Raw genomic sequence first — 21,264 nt, forward strand, 5'->3', positions numbered from 1 at the left:
AATGAATGCTAGCTAAGTTTTTCCTGGTTGGACCTTCATTTACAATTAATCCAATTTCAGTTTGTGCGGTGGTTGTTTAGATTTCTGTAACTTTGTAGCAAGTATGTTCTGCATGGTGTAGTGCTTTAGAACGGTAAAAAGGTGCCTATTGTTGGAACTGCTTCGGAGGTGTCCTATATCTTTTCCAACTGTCCCGTGCATTGTCTCACGTCGGATGTCGTCACTCCTACGCGCTGCTCGTCCCTCAACCGATCTGTCTTTTAGGACTTGGAATTCATAAAACGCCAAACGCTAGTTCCTAATTCTGAAAATCGCTCCGCTCTCGCCCTTAGTAGCTATGACGCACCGGCGTAAAACCATGCTCGATCAGCGGAGCAAGCTGGTTTGAATGTCCAGACGGTAGCTAGTTTGCCAGCTTGTTGATGAAGTTGTACGGCACCATGGGACTGTTCTCAGAAATTGCCATGTATTTGACACTGACAGAAGCTGGGACTGTGACTCGCTACTTTGTAACAGTTGGCCACCGTGATAACGTTGCAGAAAAGTCAGCTGTGTTGAAATCATGAAACATTTTTTGTGCATTAGCTACAACTTCTGCGCTAGCTAGCTAGAGGGAGCTTTCAGCATTGCGAGTGTGAACTGGTGTTGCTGGTATCCCTCCCTTTTCGTTTCATGGATTGATTTGAGACTGGTTCAGCCAGCAAGCAGATACTAGCTAGTTTTCTTGCACATTTTCGAATTTCATAACTGATTTTGTACCACCACAAACACCTTAGCTAGATGTAGAGTTAGGTAGTGAAGACTTGCTCGTGCAGAAAAACGTAAATATTAGCTACAGGTTTATAGTTTTTTGTTAAGATTAACTCAGACACTTTTGGGGATGAAAGGGGATTCAGTGGGCGACCGTAATCTTGGTAACCTTTTCGAATGTTAGGACTAGGGATGTACATTTTGTCTTAACGTTTAAAGTGCCATTTAAAAAAATAAAAATACAAATGACTTAAATGTAAATGTAAATGTACAAAAAGTTAAATGACGAGTTCACAGTTCAGAAGTGGTTCTACGTATGACCGCTAGGGGGCAATGCAGTTCAATCTACCGCGGTCCTGGCTACTACCTACCGGTCGTCACCAGTTGCCACAGCCACAAAGTCATAAAGCCTGTTTTTTAAATTTAACTAGGCAAGTCCGTTAAGAACAAATTCTCATTTACAATGACGGCCTAGGAACAGTGGGTTAATTGCCTTGTTCAGGGACAGAACGACAGATTTTTACCTTGTCAGCTCTGGTATTCGATCTAGAAACCTTTCGGTTACTGGCTCAACGCTCTAACCACTAGGCTACCTTCCGCCCCAATCACGGCCAGATGTGATACAGCCTGGAATCGAACCAGGGACTCTAGTGACACCTCTTGCACTGCAGTGTCTTAGACCGCTGCACCACTCGGGAGCCTGTGTATTTCTATATTTTCTATTCTTAACCCTTGTGTAGTCTTAACATTCTGTATACTCTCCTTGTTCTAAGGGTAAAAAATTACCCGCCTTCACTAAACCCATAAAATAAAGCAGCTTAATTGAATGTTAAACCCCAAATCTGTTTTGCATGAAGAAACAACCTGTCATTCATCAGACTTTGAATATCTGGGTTTTCCCTCTTCACAATGCAGAAAGACTGCATTTAATCAGTGGACACCACTCGTCTTTATGACAACACACCTGTCATAATTATTTTCTTTACTAAAGTACAGGTTTATTATTATTGCTAAAGGTACTGCATAGGTGTAAAAAAAAAAAAAGAAGCTCTTTAGCAAGAGATAGCACTTCTATAGCCTAAGAAAGTAGCAGAAAGTAGTTTTGAATGCATTTTATTGAAGGGAATTGATAAGTCTTGAACTTTTTTGGCAACATTGTGATATATTCTTATATACTGTACAATAAGGAATTCAACTACAAAATACTTTATACCCACAAGGTGTATAAATAAGATAATAGATACAAAACAAAAACGTGAACATAAATCAATCAACTCTAATTAGCACATGTAGGACAGTATGCAAGTGTGTGTGCATGGACTTTGCAGATGTATTTCTCACATGTGCAGCACATAGTATTTGTTTTACAGTCCTTCTTTGGGGGGCAGAATATCATCACCTCTTGCCTGCTGCAGCCTCAGGTGGATCAGGACAAGATTCAACCCCTTGAACAGCTTTCACAAGTGCTACAGAGGCTGCTGTGCGGGGGAGGCGCTCCTTTCTTTGAATGTGTGGGGTTACAAGTGCCTTTCCCAGCTGCTCCAGGAACACCCTCTTGTTCCGCTTATCAGGCATCCAGGTAGGGTTGATCTTGTTCCATATCACAAAGGCATTGTATGAGGACACATCAATGATGTTATGGAAGATGACCAGTGGCCAGCGGGCAATCAGTCATCCTCCTGCAGCTGTAAGTTACAATCACCTTGTCCAGGTTGTCCACGCATCCTTTGTTGTGATTGTAGTCCAAGATGATGGCTGTCTTCCTGTTCTCACGATCACTGATCTCAGCCGTTTTGTGCAGTGTGCTCAGGAGGACCACATTCTTGTTCCTCTTTGGGAGGTCAGAAACTAGAGTGGGGGTGAAGGCCAACTTTGATGAGAAGGCCTCTCTCCCTCTTGTTGCGAGGACTGCAGGGGGAACCTCAGGCTTGTTCTTTCTAACTGTGCTAACCATGGTGGTCTTCCTCTTCAGGAGCTGCTGGCTGAGTTCATAAGAGGTGAAGAATTTGTTACATGGGACATTGTGCCCCCTCAGTCCATCTGTCACATCAAGCACAACCCACATCCCCTGGTTCTTCTCCGGGCCTCCACTGCTCGGCTTCCCTGTGTAGACTTGCATCTTCCAAGCGTAGCTGGATTGTGCGTCACAGGCCACCCATATCTTGATGCCATACTTTGCTGGGCATATACTGCCGGAAAGGACAGCAACCTTTTGACAAAAGAGATTACTATCAGTAATTTGTATCAGTGTCACAGAAAACAATCACATAAATCAATGATATTACAGCAATACATTATAAAATGAACAGTGAAAATCACTTACGTTACAGATATGCAAATAAAAATGTACCTCTGAATGGAACCAGTTGCTCATCCACTGTTACTTCAGGCCCAGGGTTGTAGAGGTATGGCAGACGCTCCACCCACTTCTCCCAGACCTCTCTTATGGCCGTCAGTTTGTCTCTTACACGTCTTGCAGGTCTTGACTCACTGTTATCAAATCGTAGCATTCTTGAGAACGTGTGAAAGACTGTGGCATCGTGGCACGGAAAATCGCCCTTCCACTCTCTGCATCCCAGAGACTACATGTAGCCTCGCCTCAGGACCTATACACACCCGCTAAGATTAGTAGCCCTATGCAGGTCAATCTCATCCATCCTTTTCCAGTTGTCTCCATATAATTTGTCATTTCCAGGATGATTTTTTCCCGATGGCTTTTGTGATGAACATGTAGAATGTTGAGGCGATGTCCTGGACATGGGCAACTGCATGTATTGTGGGCCCTGGGGTCATCCTTATGACATTTTGTGCTGCCATCCTGCCCTGGTTGTCATATGGTGACAAGGACCATGTTATTTTGCTGTTCTTTCAGCTTGGGGTATTTCTTCTTCATCTGAAGATGATGCATCGTGCTCTGGGTTGTATTCTTCCCCATCTTCTTCTTCAGATTCCTCCTTCTAAATCATTGTTCTCTCGTTCCTCCTGGACATCTTAATAAATCCGGTCTACGACCTGTTGGGCACTGAAAAGTGCACTCATGGCTTCAGCAAAGAGAGAACTGGAGGGACTGTCATCTGCAGCACCTTTATAACCTCTGACTGCATTCCCCGTTAGTAAACAACGCTTTCAAGAAATGTTTATTTTGCCTGAAACTTTGTTTATTTTGTCAAATAGTTTTTATTTTGTCTGTGAACTTGAGTCGTCTGGGGTCGCTGAGGGGAAGTGCTGCACATGCACAAGAGTTTTTGTTTTGTCTGAGTCCAATCAGTAGCACACAATCTAAATGTCTCATTGTGCGTGTGTCTTTTGTGGTGTGTAAATGATTTTAGAACTTCCGGGTCAAAAATGACGCTAAGACAATCTTTGTACCCTGGTGGTGTACAGCTTTCATGGAAATATGAACAAAGGCGATGTTTCACTTTTTCTAATGTTGGGGACACTCTAGGAAAAGTCAAGTTGAAAAATATCATCTAGGGGGTTTTCTCTGCTGTTAAACATAGTGGCTGTAATTTTTTTTACCCTTAAGACAACACAAGGGTTAAAATGTGATTTTTAAACCCTAACCCTAACCACACTGCTAACCTTATGCCTAACCTTAAATGAATACATGTTTATGATATAGCCCACCCCAAAAACAATTTGGACTGTGGAAACCTTACCGGACGACACACACCTTACTGCTGTCCCACACCCACTCAGTGCGGTGGTATTAATGCTGTTGTAGGTTCTCTGTTGTGTGCCTCTACTCCACGTTCTCAGTTGCCAGTACCTACTTCATGTTCCACTTCTCATCAATGTGATTGTTCGTTGCAGTGATGTATGACAGCGTATTCATAGACGTCTAACATTTATTTTTTAAAACCTTTTATTTAATTAACTAGGCAAGTCGGTTAACAATAAATTCTTATTTACAATGACGGCCTACCCCGGCCAAACCATAACCCGGACGACGCTGGGCCAATTGTGCGCCGCGCTATGGGACTCCCAATCACGGCCGGTTGTGATACAGCCTGGAATCGAACGGAGTCTCTAGTGACACCTCTAGCACTGAGATGCATTGCCTTAGACCGCTGCGCCATTCGGGAGCCCTGTCTCAATGTTTAGCAAGGCTAGTTTCTAGATATGCCATTAGGGTATTAAAGCCGACATCCTCACATTGGCTGCATATCAACTGCATTACTGCAATCATTTATGTAATCGGCGCTGGGATTTGTCTCACTCCATTCCTTATCGCACTTCTGGCAGCAACGGGTTGTCATCCCTTTCAGCATTGCACCTGTACTGCCACTGTAGCTCAATTCCACTATGCGAAGTTTGCATTTCATCACCCTCTCGTGTAACTTCTCAAAGTAGCGTATTGCCATACAGGACTGTCTCACTCTCTGCCATTTTTCTTACAGATAACTACGGCAAATCAGTTGAAAGATGCATATCTCCTGCTAATGTTACAGCATTTATTTTTCCCTTGATGATGATGATAATCGGGGCCTGTTAGTGGTCGTTTTGTGTTAACCGCATTGTGATTTTATGTTAACGATCCCCATGTCGTTTAAACGTTCACACCCCTAGTTAGGGCAGCATATTGTAGCAGTATGGGGAAACGGCTTCCTCAATAGAAATCTCCGATTTACATTTGGAGACGATGTCATGGCGACGTCGGCTAGTGTAAACGCCTTGCTTAGCGAGTACCCCTTCCCCTCGTTTCGGTCCGTACCTGGCGCAAACTCGGGTCCTCCGCTTCACAAACACACGTGGCCACCCTCCTCAGGCGTCTCAGCCGATCGCGCCACCGCAAAAGCTAGATAATGAGGCGACGCAAGCAGGACGTTTTTAAGGCCGAGGAGTACACGTCACAAATCCCTATGTGCTACACTTGCTAAGCTCATGTTCAGAAGCACGTCATCAGGTCTATAAGTTTAGAAACTGGCCAAACTTTATTTTTAGCAATCCCATGAGCGTTTGCAAGTTCAGACCGGTCATATCAGACAGATCAGCAGTGTCTGATTTGAGAAAGTGCTGTCCCGTGTATCTACAGTAAATATAATGTCCGTTCTAGAATGTCCTTCTAACCAATCAGAAATGAATTTTAACAATTAAACAATAAGGCCTGAGGAGGTGTGGTATATGGCAAATATACCACAGCTAAGGGCTGTTCTTATGGACAACGCAACGCGGAGTGCCTGGATACACAGTCTCCATCCTAATAGGCTGCATCCACTTCCTTGTAAGCTAGATCATTGCTGACCTTGGTTTAACCTTGGTTGGACCGGCTGTCTCTCATACAGACAGAAACCTTATCTTTTCTTTAACCACATCGTCTCGGTCTCTAAGCTGACTGGTTGGAAGGAAAGAGCGCCCCCCCCTGGAAATGGTTACCTAGGAAACGGCCCTCAGACAGCACCGCTGCCACGGCCGCCGTGGTCTTTGTTGCATTCCTCTCCGTGTGGGTAATGTGTGACTGACGGCATATTGAATTTGTCTGCCACTGCCGTCAATCCCAGAATATATTTTTCCCTGGGCTGCGTTATCATTATTTATAGACAGAACTGCAAATCATCAGCTGCATTTAAACATGATGCAGGCTTACGTCATCAATGTCCTCGTTAGATTTAGACAATGGTGCTTTTCAAGGGGCTTGTGCTTATTTGTGTGTACATTGCCTTCAAAAAGTATTCATAACCCTTGACTTATTCCACGTTTTGTTGTTATAGCCTGAATTCAAAATGTATTTAAAAAAAAATCTCACCCATCGACACACATTGCCCTACAATGACAGTGAAAGCATGTTTTTAGAAATGTTAGCAAATGTATTGAAAATGAAATCCAGAAATATCTCATTTACATAAGTATTCAGACCCCTAAGTCAATACTTTTCACAGCGATTACAGCTGTGAGTCTTTCAGGATAAGTCTCTAAGAGCTTTGCACACCAGGATTGTGCAATATGTGCATATTTTTTTAAATCTTCAAACTCTGTCAAATTGGTTGTTGATCATTGCTAGACAACCATTTTCAGGTCTTGCCATTGATTTTCATGTAGATTTAAGTCAACTGTAACTCGGCCACTCAGGAACATTCACAGTTTTCTTGGTAAGCATCTCCAGTGTAGATTTGGGCTGCTGAAAGGTGAATTCATAGCCCAGTGTCTGGTGGAAAGCAGACACAGGTTTTCCTCTAGGGTTTTGCCTGTGCTTAGCTCCATTCCGTTTCTTTTTTATCCTGAAAAACTCCCCAGTCCTTAACGATTACAAGTTTACCCATAGCATGATGCAGCCACCACTATGTTTGAAAATATCAAGAGTGGTACTCAGTAATGTGTTGTATTGGATTTGCCCCAAACATAACACTTTGTATTCAGGACAAAAAATGTATTGCTTAGCCACATTTTTTGCAGTATTACTTTAGTGCCTTGTTGCAAACAGGATGCATGTTTTGGAATATTTGTATTTTGTACAGGCTTCCTTTTCACTCTGTCAATTAGGTTAGTATTGTGGAGTAACTACAATGTTGTTGATCCATCCTCAGTTTTCTCCTATCACGGCAATTAAACTCCCTAACTGTTTTAAAGTCCCCATTGGCCTCATGGTGAAGTCACTGAGCGGTTTCCTTCCTCACAGGCAACTGAGTTAGGAAGGAAACCTGTATATTTGTAGTGATTGGGTGTATTGATACACCATCCAAAGTGTAATTTAATAACTTCACCATGCTCAAAGGGATATTCAATATCTGCTTTTTTTTATACCAATCTACCAGTAGGTGCCTTTCTTGGCGAGGCATTGGAAAACCTCCCTGGTCTTTGTTTGAAATGCACTGCTCGACTGAGGGACCTTAGAGATAATTGTATGTGTGGAGTACACAGATAAGGTAGTCATTCAAAAAATAATGACACTATTATTGCATGCAGAGTCCATGCAGCTTATAATGTGATTTAAGAAAATGTGTACTCCTGAAATTGTTTAGGCTTGCCATAACAAAGGGGTTGAATACTTACTCAAGACATTTCAGCTTTACATTTGTTATTAATTTGTAAACATTTTGAAAACCACAATTCCTCTTTGACATTATGGGGTATTGTGTGTAGGCCAGTGTCAACGCTAAATGTAATCCATTTTAAATTCACGCTGTAACGCAACAAAATGTGGGAAAAGTCTAGGGGTGTGAATACTTTCTGAAGGCACTGTATATAATGGACAGCTGTGATGTTTGCTAGTTGTGGGCTCAAGGGCATTGAGTGACAGCGGTTGGGAGAAAATAATCCATATTTTAGGTGTGTAAATGAACACACTCCTGTAGAGTAGTCAAGCTTAGTGCATAGACACGTGCTCGTATGGCTCTCATTGATACACTATGTATACAATAGAATGTGGACACCCCTTCAAATGATTGAATTCGGCTATTTCAGACACGCCCGTTGCTGACAGGTATCGGCAACGAACTGTTCGTCGGGAGCTTCTTGCGATGGGTTTCCATGGCTGTTATAGCAGCAAAGGGGGGGGACCAACTCCATATTAATTCCCATGATTTTGGAATGAGATGTTCGACAAGCAGGTGTCCACATACTTTTGGTAGTGTATATCTAGCTGCTCTGCCAAGTGGACACCTGCTGGACTCCGTTTAGTGTGTGTGTGTGCTCACTGCTAGTGCGTGTCATACTGTGTGTATGACGGAAGCGCTGTTGACTTTTATGGTGAACACTTTCTTTACTTTAGTCGTTATAGAGTGACTACAGTACACACTGACTGCCTCTCACATGACTAGGCCTGTACTGTAGCTGTTTTTATGTTTAACCGTCAAATTCATCAATACCTCCTGCTGTTCATTTCCAAATTGGTCAGCCGGGTCCGGTTTATGTGTTTATCCTTGTGCTGACGTTAGATATAGTACTTGTCCTTTTTTATAGGTTGACTCAGGATTGATGACATGTTTACTGTCCATATGGTCTCTGCTCCATCTCCTGTCTTTGAGGCGACTGTCTGACCCTGAAACATATTGGTTAACCCTTCACCTCCATTTTCATCTCTCTATCCCTTCTTCCTCTCTTGCTATTTTTTTTATCTCTCCCTCTCACTCTCACTCTTTCTCACTCTTTCTCTCTCCACCCCTTTATCTTTTAGGGGGCGTTTGGAGCTCTTCAGAAAATCTGCGAGGACTCCGCAGAGGTCTTGGACAGTGACATGTTGGACCGTCCGCTCAATGTCATGATCCCAAAGTTCCTGCAGTTCTTTAAGCACAGCAGCCCCAAGATCAGGTACTGGCCATCTCTCCTGCTCCCCCTGCTCACTGCCTCGTCTCTCCCTCAGTCCTCACTCCTTGGCCAATGAGGTTCCTTAACAGCCCTTACCGCCTGATCAGGCACTCAAATTAAACCAAATATATTTATAAAGCTTTTTTTTTTTTACAACGGCCGTTGTCACAATGTGTAGGGTGTGTGCACTAGTATGAAAAGTGTATTATAAAATGTGAAAATACATGTCATGTCTCAAAATTGATATCCATCTTACCTCCTATATTGTTTTATGTCCTGGATTGTATGAAGAAAGATGACTAGTTCAACTGTGAGCCTTTCAGTTAGCCTCAGTTCATGTACAGCATCCAGCCTAGCTGACTATTATATAGTCAGACCTCCATTGATTTAGTTTCCCTAATTTTGGCCATCCTACAAGGGTAAAAACGCCAATAACCTTTGAACAGATTATGATAAAGACATGCGGTTTGGACCATTGGTTTTCTTTAGAGGAGTATCTACACAATTAACATATCTTACCCATTGGTCAAAAGATGCATTTTTGTTTGGACACACTACAGAGTGCCTTACAATAACCTGGCCTAGACCACAGACAGCAAGCTGAAGCACAGTGGTAAGCAAAAGTCCCTAGAAGGAATGACTGTACTCTAGTACGAGTGTACTGTGCCTCCCTCTCTCTCCCTGCTCACAGCCTTGCCTCTTTCCCCCACTCTTCACTCCCGGGGGAGCCAACACCTTGCCCCTCTAATCAGTCCCAAAACAACACATAGCCAAGTATTTATTAATAATGTTGAGATATATTCACAGGTGCTTTGATCCAAAATGGCCCCTCGCATCCCTCTTTCCTCAGGCTTATAGATTAAACTTTCTCTCTGATTTGTATCCATCCTTTGGTGTTATCATGGTCTGAGATCCCAGATAGGAGACTGGGGAAAAGGGAGGTGGGGGGAGGAACAGAGACCGAGGCAGCGTTGATGAGGGGATTGTGTGAGGTTAAGGTTTTAAAGGGTATGTTGTTGTGTTGCAGGTCTCATGCCATCGCCTGCGTCAACCAGTTCATCATAAGTAGGACCCAGGCCCTCATGCTGCACATCGACGGCTTCATTGAGGCAAGTCTGACCCTGCAGTGACCTCTGACCTATACACTCTGACCTCCCATAAACCCCAGACAGCCCTGTAACTGTCTAATATGCCCACAAAGTCAGACACATGGTGTGGTATGAGGCTTATGTGACCCCCTAAGTTATGCAAACAAGTCATATACCACACGCACAAACTCACAACTAGCACATATTCCCCTTGACACACACAACACCTCTGCTGACCTTCACACATGGCCATTAGACGTCATCACACACACACACCCATCCCAGCCATAATACCCAGAAGGCGTCATACATCCATGCAGGCAGGTATATGGCCTTAGCTCTCAGTGCAGTGTGTCAGTGGGTTAGCTCTGAGCCTCTAGGCAGCACAACACTGTTCTACCCTAGCTTCAGTTCAGTACACAAACCCCAATTCCTCCGATTTGGATCAGGGCTGGTAAGCCGTTGGAAGTAGATCAGGTTAACCACTGATGAGCTTAAATTCCAGCCAGCTAGGCCCTGGATGAGGACAGATGCACCCAGCACAGTGACATTGACAATACATGACAGGCAGAAGAATGTCGCAGGCGGATAAGGGATAAAGAAAAGGCTGCTGTTGAAAGTCCCTCTGTCTTTAGCTGTAGGGGTGAGAGGGCGTAGAAGAGGCACAGGTCACATGGAATCTGATTTACATACTCTAAATTGGTTTATTTCTGTAGGGTGTTTTTATAGAGCTATTTTCACTGGAGTTCTTTATGTGATAACAGGCAGAAGGACAGAGTTGATAACAGGATTTGAGTAAAAGGAGATGGCCGTGGTCAGTAGAGGCTCAGGTGGTCGGGAGATGGCTAGAGGCTCAGTAGTCGTAAGTGGTACAGGCCAGACCTCAGGACGCACATGAAGACATTCATGTCTGAACTCAAGTAACCTTTCCTTGGCTCTATCTCAATTGCCCTAAAATGTGTCCTCATCTCGTCTCCTTCCCTTTGTCTTTTAGATTGGAAATGCGATTCAATAGTATTTTATTATATTTTTTTAAACAAATAATGTCAAATGAGGAATGATAGTCCCTTTTGAGACTAGTATGGGTACATAGGTGTACGATGTTTGACCCCCTTCCCTCCCTGTAGAACCTATTTGCCTTGGCGACCGATGAAGAACCGGAGGTGAGGAAGAACGTGTGCAGAGCTCTTGTCATGCTGCTGGAGGTCCGCATGGACCGTCTCCTACCACACATGCACAACATTATAGAGGTGAGACTAGGACTGGGGCGTAGGACTGGGGCTGGGTGGCGTAGGACTGGGGCTGGGTGGCGTAGGACTGGGGCTGGGTGGCGTAGGCCTGAGGTTGGTTGGCGTAGGACTGGGGCTGGGTGGCGTAGGACTGGGGCTGGGTGGCGTAGGACTGGGGCTGGGTGGCGTAGGACTGGGGCTGGGTGGCGTAGGACTGGGGCTGGGTGGCGTAGGACTGGGGCTGGGTGGCGTAGGACTGGGGCTGGGTGGCGTAGGACTGGGGAAGGGATATAGGCGGTTGAGATGGAGGGAGAGGGATGGGATGGAGGAAGAGGGCGTGGGGAGGGATATAGAGATGAAAGAAGGGAGAAAAACAAACCAATAGAATAGGTTCATCTAAGTCTTTCATCAAATGAGCTCAAGATGCCACCTAGTGGCCAAAAGCTATATTTCCCAGCCAACTTGATCCATAATCAGTTGGGTGATTGTGGCTGCCCACAGCTTGTGGCCTTGGAATGGATCATGAATATTGATGGAGGAAGTGCACTACAAGTATAATGCAAAAGGACACATTTTCCCCTGGTCCTCTCCTCCTCAGTACATGCTGCAGAGGACTCAGGACCAGGATGAGAATGTGGCTCTGGAGGCCTGTGAGTTCTGGCTGACCCTGGCTGAACAGCCTGTATGTAAGGACGTTCTGTGTAACCACCTCTCCAAGTGAGTAACACACACACACACACACACACACACACACACACACACACACACACACACACACACACACACACACACACACACACACACACACAGAGAGAGAGAACATCTCACAGATGATACTACAAGAATGTTAGCGATGGCATATGGGAAAGCAAAGACAGTCATAGCAGCACAAATGCTTTGTGACACATGGACATTACAACACCAGCCTCCATATCAAAGCTTTAGCTATAACATTTGCTCCAATCCCACACTAAGTCGTTCTAGACCTCACCCCTGGGTGTACTGTCCTCATCCTGTCACCCCGGCCATTGCTCAAGAGACATGGCTGTTAGAGCTCATCTGTTACACGGTGGTGACAATGCTGACGTATTAATGTGGCCTGTCCTCGCCCCCTCTCCCCTACCCTCCGTCCCCTGTCTGTTTTCAGGCTGACTCCGGTGCTCGTCAACGGGATGAAGTACTCGGAGATCGACATCATTCTGCTCAAGGTCAGTCTGCTCTGAGTGTGAGCCTGGGAATGGATCTATGGGCTGCTAGACTGCTGCTGGACTGGAGGCTGTGATTAAGATGTACTAGACACATCACACCTCAACCCTGGGAGAGGGTGGAGGGTATTGCAAGGCATATCAATCTTGTGGCTGTGTCTCAACCTTGGGTATGTGTTGGTCCTGAGGTTTGAGTATCACCCGTCACTGACCTGTCACTATGGTTACAATTATATACATTTTTAAAGATGCATAAATATGTATGGGTCTCTGTCTGCTTGTAAGATTATAGTCTGATAGGTGAACTGACAGCTACAGCCTAAAGGCGGCTCAATGTCTTAAAGTAGTATAAATAATTAGAATTGCACGTGTGTGTGTGTGTGTGTGTGTGTGTGTGTGTGTCTGTGTACACTTGCGAGTGTCTAACTTTGTGTTTTTGTGAGACTTGTGTGTTTAACTAACTGTGAGAGTGTGTGTCAGGGTGACGTGGAGGAAGAGGATGAGGCCATCCCTGACAACGAGCAGGACATCAGGCCCAGGTTCCACCGCTCCCGTACGGTTGCCCAGCAACACGAGGGTGACCGGGACGGCATTGAGGAAGACGACGATGAAGACGATGACCTGGAAGATGATGACACCATCTCTGACTGGAACCTCCGTGAGTGGACCTCTGTTTATCTGTTTTTCAAATCAAATTGTATTAGTCACATGGGCCGAATACAACTGGTGTAGACCTTACAGTGAAATGCTTACTTACGAGCCCCTAACCAACAAAGCATTTAAAAAAAATAATATGGATAAGAATAAGAAATAAAAATAACAACTAATTAAAGAGCAGCAGTAAAATAACAATAGCGAGACTATATACAGGGGGGTACCTGCACTGGTTAGTTGAGGTAATATGTACATGAAGGTAGAGTTATTAAAGTAACTATGCATAGATGATAACAACAGAGTAGCAGCGGTGTAAAAGAGGGGGGGCAATGCAAATAGTCTGGCTAGCCATTTGATTAGGTGTTCAAGTTCTTATGGCTTGGGGGTAGAAGCTGTTTAGAAGCCTCTTGGACCTATACTTGGCGCTCCGGTACCGCTTGCCGTGCGGTAGCAGAGAGAACAATCTATGACTAGGGTGGCTGGCGTCTTTGACAATTTTTAGGGCCTTCTTCTGACACCGCCTGGTATCGGGTGATGTACTGGGCCGTTCGCACTACCCTCTGTAGTGCCTTGCGGTCGGAGGCCGAGCAGTTGCCATACCAGGCAGTGACGCAACCAGTCAGGATGCTCTCTGGTGCAGCTGTAGAACATTTTGAGGATCTGAGGACCCAGGCCAAATCTTTTCAGTCTCCTGAGGGGGAATAGGTTTTGTCGTGCCCTCTTCACGACTGTCTTGGTGTGCTTGGACCATGTTAGTTTGTTGTTGATGTGGACACCAAGGAACATGAAGCTCTCAACCTGCTCCACTGCAGCCGCGTCGATGAGAATGGGGGCGTGCTCGGTTCGGTCCTCTTTTTCCTGTAGTCCACAATCATCTCCTTTTGTCTTGATCATGTTGAGGGAGAGGTTGTTGTCCTGGTACCACATGGCCAGGTCTCTGACCTCCACCCTATAGGCTGTCTCGTCGTTGTTGTGTCATCGGTAAACTTAATGATGGTGTTGGAGTCCTGCCTGGCCATGCAGTCATGAGTGAACAGGGAATACAGGAGGGGCCCCTGTGTTGAGGATCAGATGTGTTGTTACCTACCCTTACCATTTGGGGGCGGCTCGTCAGGAAGTCCAGGATCCAGTTGCAGAGGGAGGTGTTTAGTCCCAGGGTTCTTAGCTTAGTGATGAGCTTTGTGGGCACTATGGTGTTGAAAGCTGGGCTGTAGTCAATGAATAGCATTCTCACATAGGTGTTCCTTTTGTCCAGGTGGGAAAGGGCAGTGTGGAGTGCAATAGAGATTGCATCATCTGTGGATCTGTTGGGGTGGATCTGTTGGGGCAAAATGGAGTGGGTCTAGGGTTTCTGGGATAATGGTGTTGATGTGAGCCATGACCAGCCTTTCAAAGCACTTCATGGCTACAGATGTGAGTGCTACGGGTCGGTAGTCATTTAGGCAGGTTACCTTAGTGTTATTGGGCACAGACACTATGGTGGTCTGCTTACATCGTGTTAGTGTTACAGACTAGGACAGGGATAGGTTGAAAATGTCAGTGAAGACACTGGCCAGTTGGTCAGCACATGCTCGCAGTACGCGTCCTGGTAATCCGTCTGGCCCTGCGGCCTTGTGAATGTTGACCTTACTCACATCGGCTGCGGAGAGCGTGAGCACACAGTTTTCCGGAATAGCTGGTGCTCTCATGCATGTTTCAGTGTTATTTGCCTCGAAGCGAGCATAGAAGTAATCTAGCTCGTCTGGTAGGCTCGTGTCACTGGGCAGATCTTGGCTGTGCTTCCCTTTGTAGTCTGTAATGGTTTGCAAGTCCTTCCACATCCGACGAGCGTCAGAGCCGGTGTAGTACGATTCGATCTTAGTCCTGTATTGACACTTTGCCTGTTTGATGGTTTGTCGGAGGGCATAGCGGGATTTCTTATAAGCTTCCAGGTTAGAGTCCCGCTCCTTGAAAGCGGCAGCTCTAGCCTTTAGCTCAGTGCAGATGTTGCCTGTAATCCATGGCTTCTGGTTGGGGTATGTACATACGGTCACTGTGGGGATGACGTCATCGATGCACTTATTGATGAAGCCAATGACTGATGTGGTGTAGTCCTCAATGGCATTGGAGGAATCCCGGAACATATTTCAGTCTGTGCTAGCAAAACAGTCCTGTAGCTTAGCATCTGCTTCATCTGACCACTTTTTTATTGATGTAGTCACTGGTGCTTCCTGCTTTTAATATTTGCTTGTAAGCAGGAATCAGGAGGATAGTATTATGGTCAGATTTGCCAAATGGAGGGCGAGAGAGAGCTTTGTATGCATCTCTGTGTGTGGAGTAAAGGTGGCGCAGAGTTTTATTTATTTGTATTATTATTTTTTCCCTCTGGTTGCACATTTAACATGCTGAGAGACATTTGGTAAAACGGATTTAAGTTTCCTTGCGTTTAAGTCTCCGGCTACTAGGAACGCCGCCTCTGGGTGAGCGTTTTCTTGTTTGCTAATTGTTTGCTAATAGCGGAATACATCTCATTCAATGCTATCTTATTGCCAGCCTCTGTTTTTGTCTTGCTCTTGCTGTCTCTCTTCCAGCCTTACCCCACATATGTACAATATACAATCGATATTGTTGACCTTTTTTTGTGGGCAAGGGTGCTTGTCTGTGTACCCCTCTCTATACTTACATGTCCTTCTCTCTCTCTGTTTTCAGGTAAGTGTTCAGCAGCGGCGTTAGATGTGTTGGCTAACGTGTTCAGAGATGACCTGCTCCTCCCTATCCTGCCTCTCCTCAAAGAGCTCCTCTTCCACCCAGAGTGGGTCATCAAGGAGTCTGGAATACTTGTTCTGGGGGCCATTGCTGAGGGTAAGGCCCTGTTATAGTACCCTAACCCCTGAGCTCGGGGGGCGACTACTGGAAACCCGAGGGGAGAGAAAGGGACAGAAGTGTTATGCCGAAAGAGATGGGAGAATGAGACTTTGGAGGGAGGATGAGAATCACCTGGGAGTGCTAGAATATCTTCTATATGTAAACTTTGAAACCAGCAGACATCATTGGCATACATGTTAATTATAAAAAATAACACCCACCTTTGTCCTCCCAGGTTGTATGCAAGGTATGATTACCTACCTGCCAGAGCTCATCCCCCACCTGGTGCAGTGTCTGAGTGATAAGAAGGCCCTGGTGCGCTCCATCACCTGCTGGACCCTGAGTCGCTATGCCCACTGGGTGGTCAGCCAGCCACCCGACACCTACCTGAAGCCCCTGATGACTGAGCTGCTCAAACGCATCCTGGACTCCAACAAGAGGGTGCAGGAGGCCGCCTGCAGGTGAGAGGGAGGTTGACTGTGGTTCAGTTGTGGTCAGTGTGTGGCTTGCTGTGGTTACTTTTGACCAGATGTGTCCTTTTTTTCCCCCCATCTTCTTTTTTGTAAATGATCGATAGATAGCCAGCAATAAGTGGCTTTTGGTTTTCCCACTCAAGCTGGTGATGACTGTCCTTGGGAGTGGAAGTAAAGATGAGGATCATTGTGATGTTTGGTTGACCCAATCAAATGTTTTTTTTTTTAACTTGATTGCGAAGTGACGTTCCAAACGACCCTTTATTTTTCTCTGACCCCTTTCTCTCGCTCCTCTCTCCTCTCTTCTCTCCCATCTCAGTGCCTTTGCCACTCTGGAAGAGGAGGCGTGTACAGAGTTGGTTCCCTACCTGGCTTATATTTTGGACACTCTGGTGTTTGCCTTCAGCAAGTACCAACACAAGAACCTGCTCATACTGTACGACGCTATAGGGACGCTCGCTGACTCTGTGGGACACCACCTCAACAAGCCGGTACACACAGACGCGCAACACAGATACTAGGGATGTGATAAATGGAACATTTTTCTTAACGTTTAAGCTAGAGAGATCAGTTTTTGTTGTTGCATGGCCTGTTTCTCAATCGACCGCATCCGCCAATGTCGGCCTTCCGCATCTGCGGTGGAAGGGGCCGAGCTACAGCGGTGTTTGTCAGACCATGAGACATCCCGAAACTAAATGACTGTACCTTCATACTTCCATTCATTTGTATGGGTTACCTTCAGACGAGTCCCGTGAAACTTGTGGGGGTTGTAGAGGAAAACGGAGAACACCTTCGTGTTCGTGAGAGTCCCCTTTCCACAGAGGCCAACCCTTTTGGACGCTACAGACGTTTTTGTGAGAAGACCGATTTTTAGGATGATTCATGGGGCTGACGAACACTGCTGTAGCTCAGCCACCTTCCACTGCAGATGTGGAAGACCGACATAGGCGGATGCGGTGGATTGAGACAGACCCCGTGCAAAAAATATCTCCAGCTTAAACTGAAGGATTTTGATGGGAATTTAAAAGAAAATATTTATTTAGATTGATGCGCTGGTGCGTCAGACTCTTAAGAATTAAAACAATAACATATTTTAGTTTAGTAGACCCCCCCCCCCCCCCCCCCCGCCCTCGCACAATTCCACATCAATTCACAATGCGGAATCATAGTCCTATTAGGCATGTATGCTACAGTAGGGCCAGGCAATTAAGTTGTATTTTCCGTGTTCATATACCCATGAAAGTGCCTCGGCTATGGCCCGTTTGTTTGTAAGGGTACACTACAGCTTTTTAAATGCCGACACGGAACCTTCTCTGGAGACCAAATCATCTTGAGGATATTCTACATGCAACAGACCGAAGAACTAAAACACTTGCATCATTAACGAAGTGAAAGAGCCGGCAAGGCAGATGCACTGTGACCCCAAAATGTGTGGGGGGGAGAAGAAAGAAATTGTTCCTTTTAAAGACGAGAAAAATTCCTAGACACACACACATACATTTCGCCAATGTCTCCCACACACACCACAATGACTTGAGCAATACAAAATCTGCACTTGCATTTGATTTCCCCTTTCAGGTGTCTGTCGGATTGTGATTGCTAATGTGTGTACTACTGTATGTGTTTAGGAGTACATTCAGATGCTGATGCCTCCACTGATAGCAAAATGGAACCAGTTGAAGGATGAAGACAAGGATCTGTTCCCTTTACTAGAGGTGAGCCTCACCATTAGGGTTGCAAAGCTACAGGTAGTTTACCAAAGTTAACGGAATCTTAAGTAATTGAGGTAATTAACAGAAAATCTATGTCGATCTATTGTAAATCTGGAAATCTATTCTTGATTAACTTTTTGTATTTTTTATTGTTCATATACGGTAGTCTTAATTTTTTGGGGGTTTGTGTCCATATTGTCCATGAGTTTATATTAGATAGATAGACCATATGGTTCAAGAGGAAGTATCCTACATAATGAAATAAGAATCTAATCAACAATGGAATTATTTTCAATTAACTTTGCAACTCTTCCAACTATTGACTTTTTTCACAACATGTGACCAACCAGCAGGATTCGGCCTTATGTAGCAAAATTTTAAATGCATTTCTTTTTAATACATTGGATAAAAGTAGAGACTCAGAGCTAGAAAATGTTATCATATACTACAGTTGAGAAACAATGGGAAAGTTATTCTGCTTTTAAAGTTGATAAACTTGTAACTTCACTTTTGAGAAAATGTCCCTTAAATATTTTGGTACACCTACTGGAGAGCCCTTCTTTGTCTATACCCATTCAGCATCGTTCACGCACCCTCTTAAGCCTTAACCCCACCCATCTCCTTTAAGGATTCACATGAGGCCATGTGCTAAACGGAGTGAGTACGGTAGTGTACTAAACAACCAAAGATTTCAAGACTAAAGGCTGGTTTATACTACGTCTATCGACATGTCTGTCGACTGTTGTCGCTGTGACATCATGAACATTCAATTGTCATCTGACATCGAACTTGTCGTTATGAAAAAGTATAAACACAAAAACAACAGGCTGCATGACATCAATGTTTTGGTTCGTTTCTAGCTTGTTAGACAGTTCAAATAATGACCATCATATACAGTTGATGTCTGATGTTTACATACACCGTAGCCAAATACTTTTAAACTCAGTTTTTCACAATTCCTGACATTTAATCCTAGTAAAAATTCCCTGTCGTAGGTCAGTTAGGATAATTTATTTTAAGAATGTGACATGTTAGAATAATAGTAGAGAATTTTTTATTTTTAGCTTTTATTTCTTTCATCACATTCCCAGTGGGTCAGAAGTTTACATACACTCAATTAGTATTTGGTAGCATTGCCTTAAACAATTTAAACTTTGGTCAAACTTTTCGGGTAGCCATCCACAAGCTTCCCACAATAAGTTGGGTGAATTTTGGCCCATTCCTCCTAACAGAGCTGGTGTAACTGAGTCAGGTTTGTAGGCCTCCTTGCTCGCACACGCTTTTTCAGTTCTGCCCACAAATTTTCTATAGGATTGAGGTCAGAGCTTTGTGATGGCCACACCAATACCTCGACTTTGTAGTCCATTTGGAAGACCCATTTGCGACCAAGCTTTAACTTCTGACTGATGTCTTGATGTTGCTTCAATATATCCACATAATTTTCCACCCTCATGATGCCATCTATTTTGTGAAGTGCACCAGTCCCTCCTGCAGCAAAGCACCCCCACAACATGATGCTGCCACCCCCGTGCTTCACGGTTGGGATGGTGTTCTTCGGCTTGCAAGCATCCCCCTTTTTCCTCCAAACATAGCAATTGTCATTATGGCCAAACAGTTCTATTTTTATTTCATCAGACCAGAGGACATTTCTCCAAAAAGTACGATTTTTGTCCCCATGTGCAGTTGCAAACCGTAGTCTGGCTTTTTTATGGTGGTTTTGGAGCAGTGGCTTCTTCCTTGCTGAGCGGCCTTTCAGGTTTTGTCGATATAGGACTCGTTTTACTGTGGATATAGATACTTTTGTACCTGTTTCATCCAGCATCTTCACAAGGTCCTTTGATGTTGTTCTGGGATTGGTTTGCGCTTTTCGCACCAAAGTACGTTCATCTCTAGGAGTCTCCTTCCTGAGCGGTATGATGGCTGTTTATACTTGCATACTATTGTTTGTACAGATGAACGTGGTAACTTCAGGCATTTGGAAATTGCTCCCAAGAATGAACCAGACTTGTGGAGGTCTACAATTTTTTTGTTGAGGTCTTGGCTGATTTCTTTTGATTTTCCCATAATGTCAAGCAAAGAGGCACTGAGTTTGAAGGTAGGCCTTGAAATACATCCACAGGTATACCACCAATTGAGTCAAATTATGTCAATTAGCCTATCAGAAGCTTCTAAAGCCACAGTCAACTTAGTGTATGTAAACTTCTGACCCACTGGAATTGTGATACAGTGAATGATAAGTGAAATAATCTATCTGTAAACAATTGTTGTAAAAATTACTTGTGTCATGCACAAAGTAGATGTCCTAACCGACTTGCCAAAACTATAATTTGTTAACAAGAAATTTGTGGAGTGGTTGGAAAACAAGTTTTAATGACTCCAACCTAAGTGAATGTTAACTTCCGACTTCAACTGTAGCTGACAACGTCTTAAATTTAGCTAATTTGTATTTAAATATTACAGAAAAATAAACTGACAACGAGATCATTTTTTACAAGTTAATGGTGAGCTAATTCCAGAAAATAGCTTACGGTTGTGAGTTTGACGAAGTAAAAGCAGTGCATTCTTTTGGAGAATTTTAGAACTTGGACACTGTCTCGTTGGCCTAACGTTATATCCTAATATGATGTTGGTGCGGGTCATGTTCTTCACATTACCGTCGCTGGTAAACACGCACTATATCAAATAAAATCAAAGTTTATTTATCACATGCACAGGACACAAGATGCAAACGGTACAGTGAAATGGTTACTTGCATAGTGGAGTCTTTTTGTTTAGACATGTGCAGTAGCTAGCTATCTAGCTAAACAATGAACCATAATCCCAACTCATAACATTACTACCCTGCATGAATCTGCTGGTAGCTAAAGCTAACAAACTAGCTTGGTTCAATGTTAGCTAGCTAACATTAGGCTATAACTAGCAATGCAAATGGATCTGAGATATGAATAATATTACTACATGAGATCATACACGTAACGTTAGCTAGCCAGCCAGCTAACGTTAGCTAGCTTGCTAACAGTACACTTTAAATAGAAATGAAAAATGACTTTCTGACAATTAGAAAC

At 44.3% G+C, this 21,264-nt stretch overlaps 1 protein-coding gene across 2 annotated transcripts in view; it reads left to right on the top strand.

The window, feature by feature from the left end:
- tnpo1 (transportin 1) overlaps positions 1-21,264 on the top strand; it is a 60,971-nt gene that overhangs the window by 20,698 nt on the left and 19,009 nt on the right. For both annotated transcript variants that reach the window (XR_011670374.1, XM_071363366.1), the window contains exons 6-15: positions 8,864-8,997; positions 10,022-10,103; positions 11,210-11,332; positions 11,910-12,028; positions 12,459-12,519; positions 12,997-13,174; positions 15,859-16,011; positions 16,250-16,475; positions 16,807-16,978; positions 18,116-18,202. Coding sequence is in view for 1 of the 2 variants with exons in the window: in XM_071363366.1 (XP_071219467.1) it covers positions 8,864-8,997; positions 10,022-10,103; positions 11,210-11,332; positions 11,910-12,028; positions 12,459-12,519; positions 12,997-13,174; positions 15,859-16,011; positions 16,250-16,475; positions 16,807-16,978; positions 18,116-18,202 (1,335 nt within the window). In the remaining variant the exon portion in view is untranslated. The remainder of the gene's footprint in view (positions 1-8,863; positions 8,998-10,021; positions 10,104-11,209; positions 11,333-11,909; positions 12,029-12,458; positions 12,520-12,996; positions 13,175-15,858; positions 16,012-16,249; positions 16,476-16,806; positions 16,979-18,115; positions 18,203-21,264) is intronic.

This window comes from Salvelinus alpinus, chromosome 24 (genome assembly GCF_045679555.1).
Source record: "Salvelinus alpinus chromosome 24, SLU_Salpinus.1, whole genome shotgun sequence".
In the NCBI taxonomy this organism is placed as follows: domain Eukaryota; kingdom Metazoa; phylum Chordata; class Actinopteri; order Salmoniformes; family Salmonidae; genus Salvelinus; species Salvelinus alpinus.